At 49.7% G+C, this 12,806-nt stretch overlaps 1 protein-coding gene across 2 annotated transcripts in view; it reads right to left on the bottom strand.

The window, feature by feature from the left end:
• LOC141808207 (aryl hydrocarbon receptor-like) overlaps positions 1–12,806 on the bottom strand; it is a 36,175-nt gene that overhangs the window by 9,703 nt on the left and 13,666 nt on the right. For both annotated transcript variants that reach the window (XM_074694646.1, XM_074694645.1), the window contains exon 2: positions 9,631–9,821. In XM_074694646.1, the coding sequence (XP_074550747.1) occupies positions 9,631–9,821 (191 nt within the window). The remainder of the gene's footprint in view (positions 1–9,630; positions 9,822–12,806) is intronic.

The raw sequence follows: 12,806 nt of genomic DNA on the forward strand, positions 1-12,806 counted from the left end.
GATGTCTGTCCTGGTTCTGCTGTCACTCGTACATGTGTTTAACTGGAGTCAGATGCCACAGTCTGACATTCTGAGCATACTCCAGAGACGGTCTGACAGTCAGGTCATGAACATACTCCAGAGACGGTCTGACAGTCAGGTCATGAACATACTCCAGAGACGGTCTGACAGTCAGGTCATGAACATACTCCAGAGACGGTCTGACAGTCAGGTCATGAACATACTCCAGAGACGGTCTGACAGTCAGGTCATGAACATACTCCAGAGACGGTCTGACAGTCAGGTCATGAACATACTCCAGAGACGGTCTGACAGTCAGGTCATGAACATACTCCAGAGACGGTCTGACAGTCAGGTCATGAACATACTCCAGAGACGGTCTGACAGTCAGGTCATGAGCGAGCAGCAGAGAGAAGCTTCAGTCAAACATGAACTCCTGGTTTCCTATGAAGACAGGGACAGGGTTTCTCCCTCAGCAGGAGAATAGACACACACACACACACACACACACACACACACACACACACACACACGCACACACACACGCACGCACGCACACGCACACACACACACACACACACACACACACACACACACACACACACACACACACACACACACACACACACTCTGCTCAGTGCTGTGTGTCCCCTGGGGTCTCTCTCTCTGAGTAACAGTGGAGTGTGACTACTGGTTGTTTCTTATCTGGACGACCACAGCAGGAAATTCTGAGGATGTGGCCTCTCCCAACCCGTCCGTCCAGTCCTGTCACACAACTCCTCAAAGGAGGGAAGGGGCCTCCGAACACTCCCACTAACACACACTCAGCTCACAGAGAGGACTTAGTGTTTAGACAGATCTGCACAGCCTGACACCTTGCTGAGCACACAGCCGTCCATGCATACCAGCGGTACACACAGAAACAATAAGGGCAGCGTGCACAGACGGCACAGGATCAGCAGATCAGCATCAAGTCCTCATGGTATGTGTCTGGACTTTGTAGGAACTCAGACAGACCAGGGTTCAGATCCAGCAGCATCATCCCTGCGTCTCTGAGGTCTGCATTAGAAGAAGGAGGAGTAATAGTTGGTTCTCTTCCAGCTCTCTCTGGACCCATCCTAAACGCTCTCTGTGCTGCTAAAAGCTCAGGGATCCTCATCGCCCAGCTAAGAGATCCTCGTGGCCTAGCTCAGGGATCCTCATGGCCCCAATCACAGATCCTCATGGCCTAGAACAGGGATTCTCGTGACCTGGCTCAGGGATGTTCTAGGCCTGGCTCATGGATCCTCATGAATCCATGAGCCAGGCTCAGGTACTCTCATTGCCTGACTCATGGATCCTCATGGCATTGACCAGGGATCCCCATGGCCTGGCTTAGGGATCCTCATGGCCTGGCTCACTGATCCTTATGACCTGGCTCACTTATCCTCATGGCCTGGCTCACAGATCCTGTTAGCCCAGTTTAGGGATCCTCATGGCCTGGCTAAGGGAATCCTCGTGCTCTGGCTCAGGGATCCTCATGGCCCAGCTCAGGGATGTGCTTGGCCTGACTCAGGGATCCTCATGGCCCAGCTCTGGGGTGTTTCTTGCCTGACTCAGGGATTCTCATGGCCCAGCTCTGGGATGTTTTAGACCTGACTCAGGGATTCTCATGGCCCTCTGCTGCTGCACAGACATGTTAACCCATCCTTTCCAGAGGCTGGAGAGAGTTGTGTGAGTTTGTGCACAGGTTCCTCAGAGGAAAGGGGGTCTACATGTGAGTCGAGCAGCGCTGTACATCGTTTTTTCCATTACAGTTTGCTTTTTAAAGTGACTGATGGTTTTAGCCTGCAGCAGGCAGGGAAAACTAATTCTGGAGTTAATACAGCTCATCTGATGTCTCTGGACTCCACACAGCACACCCTGACCTCAGATCACATGTGAGAGGAGAATTGTTGGTACTGAAGCTGAATCAGGATCCAACTCTAAGCAGGGGAGGAATATTGAAGAAAGAGGGGTTTTGTTTTCTGCAGCCAGAGAGAGAAAAGTGTATCCACTCTCCACTCCCTGACAGGAATCTAACCCTCGACTCCGTGCAGGAGAGGGATGAAGAGAGCAGCTGGAGGAGGAGGATGAAGATTATCAGTATAGAGCTGAAACTTCAAACTGGACTCCACCTGTCTGCAGTAATCTGGGTCTACTTGCATTAAGTCTGAGGGGTCATGGTGAGACCAGGACCCGTCTCTATGAGCAGGGGGACAGGGAGGAGCTCCTGTCTGAACCTGAGACCTGGCTGGAGGTCTCCTGTGAGGAGTGACTGCTGCAGATCTGTCTGAGTACAGTCTGAAGGGTTGCTCTTCAGTTTGAAAGGCCTCCTTTCTCCTCTTCCTCCGCCACCAGGAGGCACTGCTGCAGCTCTGTGTGAGACTCAGAGTGAAACATCCTGCTGGGGGCATGAGCCTCTGGAGGGGGTGAGTTTCCGTTTGATGTGTGCGCTCTCCAACGTTAAAGACATGTCAAACTAACAACTCTGGCTGGGCAGGCCCTGTGATGCTCGTACTCTCTAAACATCTGCCCTGAAAGGTTCCTCTGATCATCTGAAAGCCCAACTGTAACCGGACACCAGCAGATGCCTTTTTTGAACATCAAACTGTTGCTCCCTGTCTCAGAAGAAAGGCCATTATGGGATTGGTGAACCCCAGAGAGCTTTCAGGCAGTAGTCACTCAAGGCAAACGTCCCTCATTCACACAGCGAGCAGCGTTTAAAGGATTTGGATCCTTTCCGTCACAGAGTATTTAAATGAAACTCCAAGAGATAATCATAATAATAATAAATTTTGATTTGTGAAGCACTTTTCATCAAAACAATCTCAAAGTGCGACAGTAAAGCAAGGTAAAAAACAAAACCAGATTATAATTTGGTTAAATGCTTTCAGAGAAAGCTTTTTTTTAAAAAAAGAAAGGCCCTTCTTGAAAGAGTCTGTTGCTTGTGGGGCCCTCAGGTGCTCAGGGAGGGTATTCCACAAGCGAGGAGCGGCTGAGCTAAAGGCCCGATCACCCATCGTACAAAGCTCAGTCCCGGGAATCGTGATCAGGTTTGTTGTGTGAGGAGTTATTTTATGTAAGGGGGGCATTTCTGTGGATGCAATGATGAATTAGAAAGAATATTTTGTATTGAATACTGAATGAGAGTGGAAGCCAGTGGAGGGAATGAGGGATGGGTGTTATGTGGTTTTACGTCTACACCCTCATCGGGATCCTAAGGGCGCTGTTTTAGGTGTAATTGGAGTTTTCGTAGGCTCTTGCTAGGACTCCTGATGACTGCGTTGCAGTACTCAAGCCTTGATGACGGAAAGGTTTTTCTCTGCATGCAAACCATGCCAAGGTTTCAGAAAACCAGTTAAGGTTCAGGAAGAACTGGGTCATAGGTCTGATGTATTTCTGATCAAAAAAAAAAAAGATAAAAAAAAAAAGATAAACTGTGAGCTGGATAAAGTGGTCTTTAAACTCTGAGCTGAATGGATTCATCTTTGAACTGTGAGCTGAATAAATTTGTCGTTAAACTCTGGGTTGAATGGTGTACTCTTCGAACCCTGAGATGGATGGAGTCATCTTTAGAGTCTGAGCCAGACAAGGTCGTCAATAAACTGTGAGCTGGATGGAGTCGTCTTAAAACTGTGAGCTGGATGGAGTCTTCTTAAAACTGTGAGCTGAATTGAGTCGTCTTAAAACTGTGAGCTGAATGGAGTCGTCTTTAAACTGTGAGCTGGATGGAGTCGTCTTTAAACTGTGAGCTGAATGGAGTCGTCTTTAAACTGTGAGCTGGATGGAGTCTTCTTAAAACTGTGAGCTGGATGGAGTCTTCTTAAAACTGTGAGCTGGGTGGAGTCTTCTTAAAACTGTGAGCTGAATTGAGTCGTCTTAAAACTGTGAGCTGAATGGAGTCGTCTTTAAACTGTGAGCTGGATGGAGTCTTCTTAAAACTGTGAGCTGAATGGAGTCGTCTTTAAACTGTGAGCTGGATGGAGTCTTCTTAAAACTGTGAGCTGAATGGAGTAAACTTTAAACTGTGAGCTGAATGGAGTTGTCTTCAAACTGTGAGCTGAAAAGAATTGTCTTTAAACTGTGAGCTGGATGGAGTCTTCTTTAAACTGTGAGCTGAATAAATTAGTCTTTAAACTGTGAGCTGAATGGAGTCGTCTTTAAACTGTGAGCTGGATGGAGTCTTCTTTAAACTGTGAGCTGAAAAAATTAGTATTTAAACTGTGAGCTGAATGGAGTCGTCTTTAAACTGTGAGCTGAATGGAGTCGTCTTTAAACTGTGAGCTGGATGGAGTCGTCTTTAAACTGTGAGCTGGATGGAGTCGTCTTTAAACTGTGAGCTGAATGGAGTCGTCTTTAAACTGTGAGCTGGATGGAGTCGTCTTTAAACTGTGAGCTGAATGGATTTGGTTTAAAACCTTAGGATGAATAGAGTTGTCTACAAACTGTGAGCTGGATGGAGTCTTCTTCACACTGTGAGCTTGTGCTCTCTGTGTCTCTGAGATGCAGCAGAATAAAGGAAATGCTGTCAGGAGCTGGACGTCTGCCAGGGTCGGGGAGAGCAGAAAGCATGCCGGCAATGCATGAGGGAATATTATCTAGATTTGAAATCATTTAGTTCCACCAGATCCTGAACAGAGATCTGTGTTCTCACGCAGATGTGCAGGAAAGGGGCAGAGCTGGACACAAATAACTGAGCCAGTGAGCCGGGTCATCCGGTCTACCGGTTTAACCTCTCATCAGCCTCTCTGATTAATGTCCGCGCTCCTCTCCACGGCTTCAGGGAAGGAAACAGAGCTCTTTGGGGTATGAGCGAGCTGTCTAAGAAGGCGTGAAAGAGGAGAGTGAAGAGCAGCCTCAGACAGACACTGGAGTCTGAGCCACAAGGCTGAGGTAATTAAAGAGCAAAGAGCTGCTCAGGCTTTGGTCATCAGAGGTCAAATGTTTGTTTCAAATTAAAAACAATCAAAAACTGTGAAGACATCCATGATTTTGTTAACCAAATCACGATCACATAATTCCACCTGATCCCGCAGCACTGGGGCTTTAATTTAACTCATCCGACAAATTTGAGATTTAAACCATGGTCTAAAACCTAATCTGTTTAAACACCAAATTGTCCATCTGTTAAAAGAAACTTTGGTTGACTTCACATCAAATTCAAAATCTTATAAAACCCGTTTTGGTTTTGCTCTTTGTTCTACAAACTTGGACTTGAGATTATCCTCTGACAACACGCTGAGCTGAGTCAGCAAACTCTCCTTATCAGTCCTCTTTCTCTCTATGGACCAAGACCATTTAAAAACTGTTAGTGGAAGTCCCTGCAGTTCTAAAGTCTGCAACTCAAAGCTCTGCAGCTCAAAGCCCTGCAGCTCTGAGCTCTGCAGCTCTGAGCTCTGCAGCTCTGCAGCTCCGAGCTCTGCAGCTCTGCAGCTCTGCAGCTTTGAGCTCTGCAGCTCTGCAGCTCTGCAGCTCTGCAGCTCTGCAGCTCTGAGCTCTGCAGCTCTGCAGCTCTGAGCTCTGCAGCTTTGAGCTCTGCAGCTCTGCAGCTCTGCAGCTTTGAGCTCTGCAGCTCTGCAGCTCTGCAGCTCTGCAGCTCTGCAGCTCTGCAGCTCTGCAGCTCTGCAGCTCAGTAAAGGACTGTTTGTGGATGACTGAAACAAAGAACGATTATGGAGTGTTCAGGACCCTGTCTCTGGGCCGCTGCTGTTGATGGAGGTGCTGCTGGTGGACCATGAATCAATCTGTATTACTGATCTGCTGCCAGAGCTATTTTTGGGGGCAGAGTGGTTTTAATCCCTGAATGAGGCTCTTGGCATAGAGAAGAAATCAAAGCTAAATTCAGGTTTGTGTGTTAGGCGTGTCAAGCTGAAGAGATTCCTATAAGGCTCCAGGCCAACTGCCAACGCTTAAGAGAGGGAATCACGTCAGGCCACAATTCATCCACTCCTACACCCAGTCCAAAGACTGCTCACAGCTTTGTCCTTAACCTAACCGCAGACCAGCTGAACAGAGCTCCACTGCTGCTGGACACGCTCAGCTGATCTACCTGATGGAGGCGCCAGACAATTTATGATCAGCTGATCTACCTGATGGAGGCGCCAGACAATTTATGATCAGCTGATCCACCTGATGGAGCTATCAGGTGACCCTTTGAACAGCTGATCCAACTGATGGAGCTCTCAGATGACCCTTTGAACAGCTGATCCATCTGATGGAGGTGTCAGATGAACCACTGGCCAGAGCTTGGCCAGGCTGTGTCAGGGAGGGGCTCGGAGTCAGGACCGGGCTGAGCTGAGTCAGAGCCGACATTAGGTAGTTATACAGAGAACATCAACAGCTGATTTTGCTTCAGTTGGTAAACAAACTGCAGCCGGTCCTGGAAGCCTGTTAATATCACCAAGAGCCTTAGTGGGGCGGCTCAGCTAGACCCAGCTCTAGGATGAAAAAAGGGAAGAGTCTGGGTACGAGGAGGCATATAACTGTAGCTTTAAGGCTGGAGGGACCAGAACAAACCTTACAGAGAGAGGAGATGGAAAAAAAAATGAAAACATGATTAAATCTGTCTCCCAGCAGTTGCTGGCGTTCTCACAACATACTGAAAGAGAAGTCAGGACTCAGAAGCCAGCTTCTGTCACCCTGTGAAGATCAGACTCTCTGAGCTGGAAGGTAAACTGAGTCGCGGTTTGTTAGAAGGAAACCAACCTCACAAAACCATCAGGATCTGATCCCTGTCCAGACCAGGGTCCCCTCAGTCCCTGACTGTGTTCGTCTTTACCTCCCTCCTCTAACTCTGCCCCATGTGAGCGGCTTCAGACGTGCATGGCTCAGATCTCCCAAATACCAAGTGAGATGAAATTATAGCCCACGATGCGCTGTTACCACATCAGCCCTGATTGCTAACAGGCTCTGGATGTTTTCAATGAGCTTGGAAAGCCTGAGCACATTTTTCTCCAGTTTCTAACAGCGTCGCACAAATATGTCAGCAGCAGAGAGCCACAAGCCTTTCCAAATATCCAGCAGGGCCTCGTGAAGTCACGCGATGAGGCGCAGAGTCCAGCCTGCCACAAATAACTCCTCTATTATCAGCTCTCAGATCCTGCAGCCTCTCTGAAGCCTTTCTTACCTCCTCTCCATGGATCTCTATCTCTACTTTCAGGCATGTCCCCACATGAACGCCCATCCCAGCCTGCTGTTTTGACTGGGATCACCCCAGAGAGGCCGCCTCGCTCCTCTTTAGACGCATTGCAACAAAAGTGAAGAGTTTGGAAATCCATTGTTGTGCAGCCTTCATCTGTCTTAACATGCAGATGAATGTGACAGCTTCGCGGGCTGGAACTGGGTCAGCTCTGAACTCTGCAGGGTTTCAGGGCTGATGTGTTGCTCAGTCTATGCAGGTCTTTCAGATTCATGTCTCCATTTACACTGAAACAATTTTTCTCATTGAACATCAGACTTATCCAGAGTCCACAGCAGATACAAACAGATCGCATTTCCTAACCCTAAACTTTAAGGTTGCAGTCTTTGGCGGACTCATCCTCAAGGCTCTCTGAAGTCCAGGTTGTGGATTTTAGTGCCAGCAGACCAGTCAGAGCTCTCATCCATCATTTCTAGCTTGATAACAAACCCACAGCACAGGGAAACACAGGGAAAACTTCATGAAACAAAACTGTGACTCAATAACTCTGATGATGTTTACACAGAAGATAAAACTTGTCTCTAACTGAGTCAGTCCGCTCCACAGAGTCCAGGAGACCTCTGAGCCAGAGCAGTCCCAGCTCACACAGACTGACACAAAGACACACACAGACTGAAACATGGACTGACACACACACCAACACACAGACTCACACACAGACTAACACACAGACTCACACACACAAACTCACACAAAGACTCACACACAGACACACACAGACTCACTCACAGACTGACACACAGACTGACTCACAAACCAACTCACACACAGACTCACACAAAGACTGACACACAGACTGACACACAGACTGACACACAGACTCACACACAGACACACACAGACTCACACACAGACTCACACACAGACTCACACACAGACTCACACACAGACTCACACACAGACTCACACACAGACTTACACACAGACTCACACACAGACTCACACACAGACTCACACACAGACTCACACACAGACTCACACACAGACTGACACACAGACTGACTCACAAACCAACTCACACACAGACTCACACAAAGACTGACACACAGACTGACACACAGACTTACACACAGACACACACAGACTCACACACAGACTTACACACAGACTCACACACAGACTCACACACAGACTCACACACAGACTCACACACAGACTCACACAGAGCATATTGTCTGAGTACACTGAGGACCTACCAACCTGTTAGAATAACTCAGGATTTTCTCTGTTACTGTGGTTTAATCAGGTCTTATGTTAATTCAGACGGAGCTCAGGGAGTGTGTGTAGCTTTACATGCTCACACACACAGAGGTGTGCTCACAAAAAGACTAAAACACACAGAAACTTCTCAACCCAATGCCAGAGACACCTCAGGTAGCAGGCACCTTACTCAGCTGCTCGTCTGCCAATGGCTCAAAGAGCACGCCTCATTCACAGAGAGCTGCCATCTGTAGCTGTGTGTGTGTGTGCGTGTGTGAATCATGGAGTCACAGTCTTGGCTGGTCAGGTTTTCAGAGCAGCAGACAGGTAGACCTTCTGGTTTCAGCCCTCTCTCAGGGTGGAGTGAGGTAACAGGCTGAGAGGATGTGTTGTTTCCTAAAAGCAGATTCCTGCGTGCGCCTCATTCCTGTCAGGCCTGTCAAACGTTCAAAGAGTGAGCAAAAGTTAAACTGTTCCAGTTTGAACAGCAGCCAGCTGCTCTTCCTCATTCCTGCCTGCTTCAGCTCTCACTAACCTGCAGCCCGTCAGTCTCACTTTGCGCTGCTGACCTGCTCTCTGAGAGTGAGGCTGATAAAGACCTCCCACAGAAACATGCTTTGTAAGGGAGGGATGCTGACCTGTCAGTGATGTCCTGTCAACTCTGAAAGAAGCCAATATTTATTTACATGACTCCTCCGTCTGTGTCCTCCTCAGAGCAGCACCTGGTCATCTGTTTCAGGTGTGTCTCAACAGTAAGGCACACAGAGGCTCCTCTCTCACACACATCTACAGGATGGATCTGTGAAACTGATCCCCTTCCTTATGAAGTCACAGGTTAGAAAAAATGGAAAACAGCTTCCAGTCCAGGTGTGTTTGTTCAAGGTTGGATGTTGATTTCTAAAGCATTCAGGGAAAATCAGATCTCAGAGCTGACTGGCTGCTTCAACACCGTGTCAGGCCAACAAGTCGCTCAGGTTGACGTCTTAGGATAGCCAATAGGAGGTCTGATCCAAGAGGCGTCCCTATCTCTAATCAGCAGAGGAGCTCAGAGTGCCGACTGTTTGACATGTTCAGTCAATGAAAGAGGACCAGGTCACGTACAGACCTGTCCCCCTTTCACCCCCTGTCCCCCTTTCACCTCCTGTCCCCCACTAACAGGACCTGCTGACTCTTTACAAGCTGGAGGAGCCGAATGACATACGTCTTCTTACCTTTAAAGTAGCTCTTGACCCTCAGGTACCCCACGCTGAGGCGAAGAACCGAAAGTTTGTCCAGACGGGATCGAACCTCCTCTGGAAACGGCAGGAGGTCTGTGAGCCGGTCCAGCTCCCCATTCAGCCGATCCCGGTGACGCTTCGAAGGGTTGGATTTAACCACCTCACCGCCATCAGAAACTTTTTTCCTGCAGAGACAGAAAAACTCGGGTGTTTAACTACGCTGCAGACATACTAATGAGAGAGTCTGAGCTTCAGATTCAGGACCAGATAGACTGACAGCCCTGCAGGGTCAGGACCAGGATCAGGAGCAGCTTTTAGATCCTTCCTTAAAACTGAGAGCAGAAAGACTCGGTGTAGACGTGAGTCACACAGAGGGCAGCTTACATTAGGAGGAAGTAGGCTTCACAGCCTCCTGAAAGCTTTTCCCTGAGCCCACACAGACCAGGCCCCCCTGATAGAGCAAGAAACACAGATCTGCATAGAGTCTGGGACCAAACAACAGAGTCTGGGTTGAAAAACACCAAACAGAGACACACAGCCAAGGTCTTAAGTCAGGAAATACTCCCTGGTTTAACAACACAAACCAAGGATCTGTTGGGACCTGAATGGCATCATTCCAGACTCTGCTGTGATAAAAAAAACAACAAAAAACCCTGAGAAGATCAACACTTGTCTCAGAAAAAAACTGTTTATATGAGTCAGGGGCTACACACCAACACACCAACAACAAATCCCCCAAAACAGATCCCTGAGAACAGATTCTTGGAGACAGATCCCCGAGAACAGCTCCCTAAGAACAGATTCTTGGAGACAGTGGCTGAATCTGTGTGTCTTCTGTCAGGATTAAGACAGTCTTAAACCACGACTGAAGCTCTGTGTGCCGCAGCTCTGTGTGCCGCAGCTCTGTGAGCAGCAGCTCTGTGAGCAGCAGCTCTGTGAGCAGCAGCTCTGTGTGCCGCAGCTCTGTGAGCAGCAGCTCTGTGAGCAGCAGCTCTGTGAGCAGCAGCTCTGTTTGCTGCAGCTCTTTGTGTATCAGCTGTGTGTGCTGCAGCTGTGTGTGTAGCAGGGGGGGGGGGCAGTGCACTGTTAACATTGTATTCAGTGGAGACGGTGCGCTGCTGACCTCTACTCAGGATGTTGTGGATCGATGGAAGGACTACTTCGAAGACCTCCTCAATCCCACTGGCACGCCTTCCTTGGAGGAAGCAGGGTCTGGGAATGATGGGGTGATGGGGTGGGCTCTCCCATCTCTGGGGTTGAGGTCGCCGAGGTGGTTAAAAAGCTCCTTGGTGGCAGGGCCCCGGGGGTGGATGAGATCCGCCCAGAGTTCCTTAAGGCCCTGGATGTTGTGGGTCTGTCGTGGTTGACACGCCTTTGCAACATCGCGTGGACATCAGGGGCAGTGCCTCTGGATTGGCAGACCGGGGTGGTGGTCCCGCTTTTTAAGAAGGGGGACCGGAGGGTGTGTTCCAGCTACAGGGGGATAACACTCCTCAGCCTCCCTGGTAAGGTCTATTCAGGGGTACTGGAGAGGAGGGTCCGTAGGTCAGTTGAGCCTTGGATTCAGGAGGAGCAATGTGGTTTTCTTCCTGGCCGTGGAACTGTGGACCAGCTCTATACCCTCAGCAGGGTCCTCGAGGGTGCATGGGAGTTTGCCCAACCTGTCCACATGTGTTTTGTGGACTTGGAGAAGGCATTCTACCGTGTCCCTCGGGGAGTCCTGTGGGGGGTTCTCCGGGAGTATGGGGTGTCGGGCTGCTTGTTACGAGCCGTCTGTTCCCTGTACGACCGGTGCCAGAGCTTGGTCCGCATCACTGGCAGTAAGTCGGACTCGTTTCCGGTGAGGGTTGGACTCTGCCAGGGCTGCCCTTTGTCACCAATTCTGTTCATAACTAATAGCATAACAGAATTTCTCGGCGCAGTCAGGGTGTCGAGGGGGTCCGGTTTGGTGACCTCAGGCTTGGATCACTGCATTTTGCAGATGATGTGGTCCTGTTGGCTTCATCAAGCCGTGACCTACAACTCTCTCTGGATCGGTTCGCAGCCGAGTGTGAAGCGGCTGGGATGAGAAACATCACCGCCAAATCCGAGTCCATGGTCCTCAGCCGGAAAAGGGTGGAGTGCCCTCTACAGGTCGGGGATGAGATCCTGCCCCAAGTGGAGCAGTTCAAGTATCTCGGGATCTTGTTCCTGAGTGAGGTAAGGATGGAGCGAGAGATCAACAGGCAGATCGGTGCAGCGTCTGCAGTAATGTGGACTCTGCACAGGTCTGTCGTGGTGAAGAGGGAGCTGAGCCGGAAGGCAGAGCTCTCTGTTTACCAGTCGATCTTCGTTCCCACCCTCAAATAGGGTCATGAGCTTTGGGTAGTGACCAAAAGAACAAGATCACAGATACAAGCGGCCGAAATGTGCTTCCTCCGTAGAGTGGCCATAGAGAAGCTCGGCTCTCCGAGTGCTCAGAGTAGAGCTGCTGCTCCTCCGCGTTGAAAGGAGCCAGATGAGGTGGCTCAGGCATCTGGTACGGGTGCCTCCCGGACGCCTCCCTGGTGAGGTGATCAGGGCAAGTCCCATCGGGAGGAGACCCCGGGGCAGACCCAGGACACGCTGGGGAGACTACGTCTCTTGGCTGGCCTGGGAACGTCTCGGGATCCCCCGGGAAGAGCTGGACGAAGTGGCTAGGGAGAGGGAAGTCTGGGCTTCCCTGCTTAGGCTGCTGCCCCCCGGACCCGACTCCGGATAAGCGGTAGAAGATGGATGGATGGATGTATTTTTATAAATTATGAAGTAATACCATATATCTTTATCATTATTAATATTCCTTCCCTCTCTCTGATACAGCAGGCCGGGGTAGTCCGGGGTCCTGTGGCGCACTGGGCGATGCCCATGGCTTTTTGTTTTGGAGAGTGCGGAGGTAAGCAGGAAGGAAAGGAGGGGTATTTCACCACCTGGGTGGCTAGAGACCCCCAGGGGTCACATTGGTCTGAGTGTGTTGTATCGTGGTGCTTCTGTGTTGTGGTGTTGGTGGGTTGTTGTTTTGTGGTGTTGAGGTGTCGTTGAGCCGTTGTGCTGTTGTGTCAATGTATGGGTATGGATGGATAGAATGTTTGTGTGTGGGTGTCAGGGTCTTAGTGTCCTCTGGCCAGCTATTGGGGGGGGCTAAGACCACGGGG

The sequence above is a fragment of the Halichoeres trimaculatus genome, unplaced genomic scaffold, assembly GCF_033239565.1.
Source record: "Halichoeres trimaculatus isolate MK-OKI-2021-1 unplaced genomic scaffold, fHalTri1.1 fHalTri1_scaffold_19, whole genome shotgun sequence".
Taxonomy (NCBI): domain Eukaryota; kingdom Metazoa; phylum Chordata; class Actinopteri; order Labriformes; family Labridae; genus Halichoeres; species Halichoeres trimaculatus.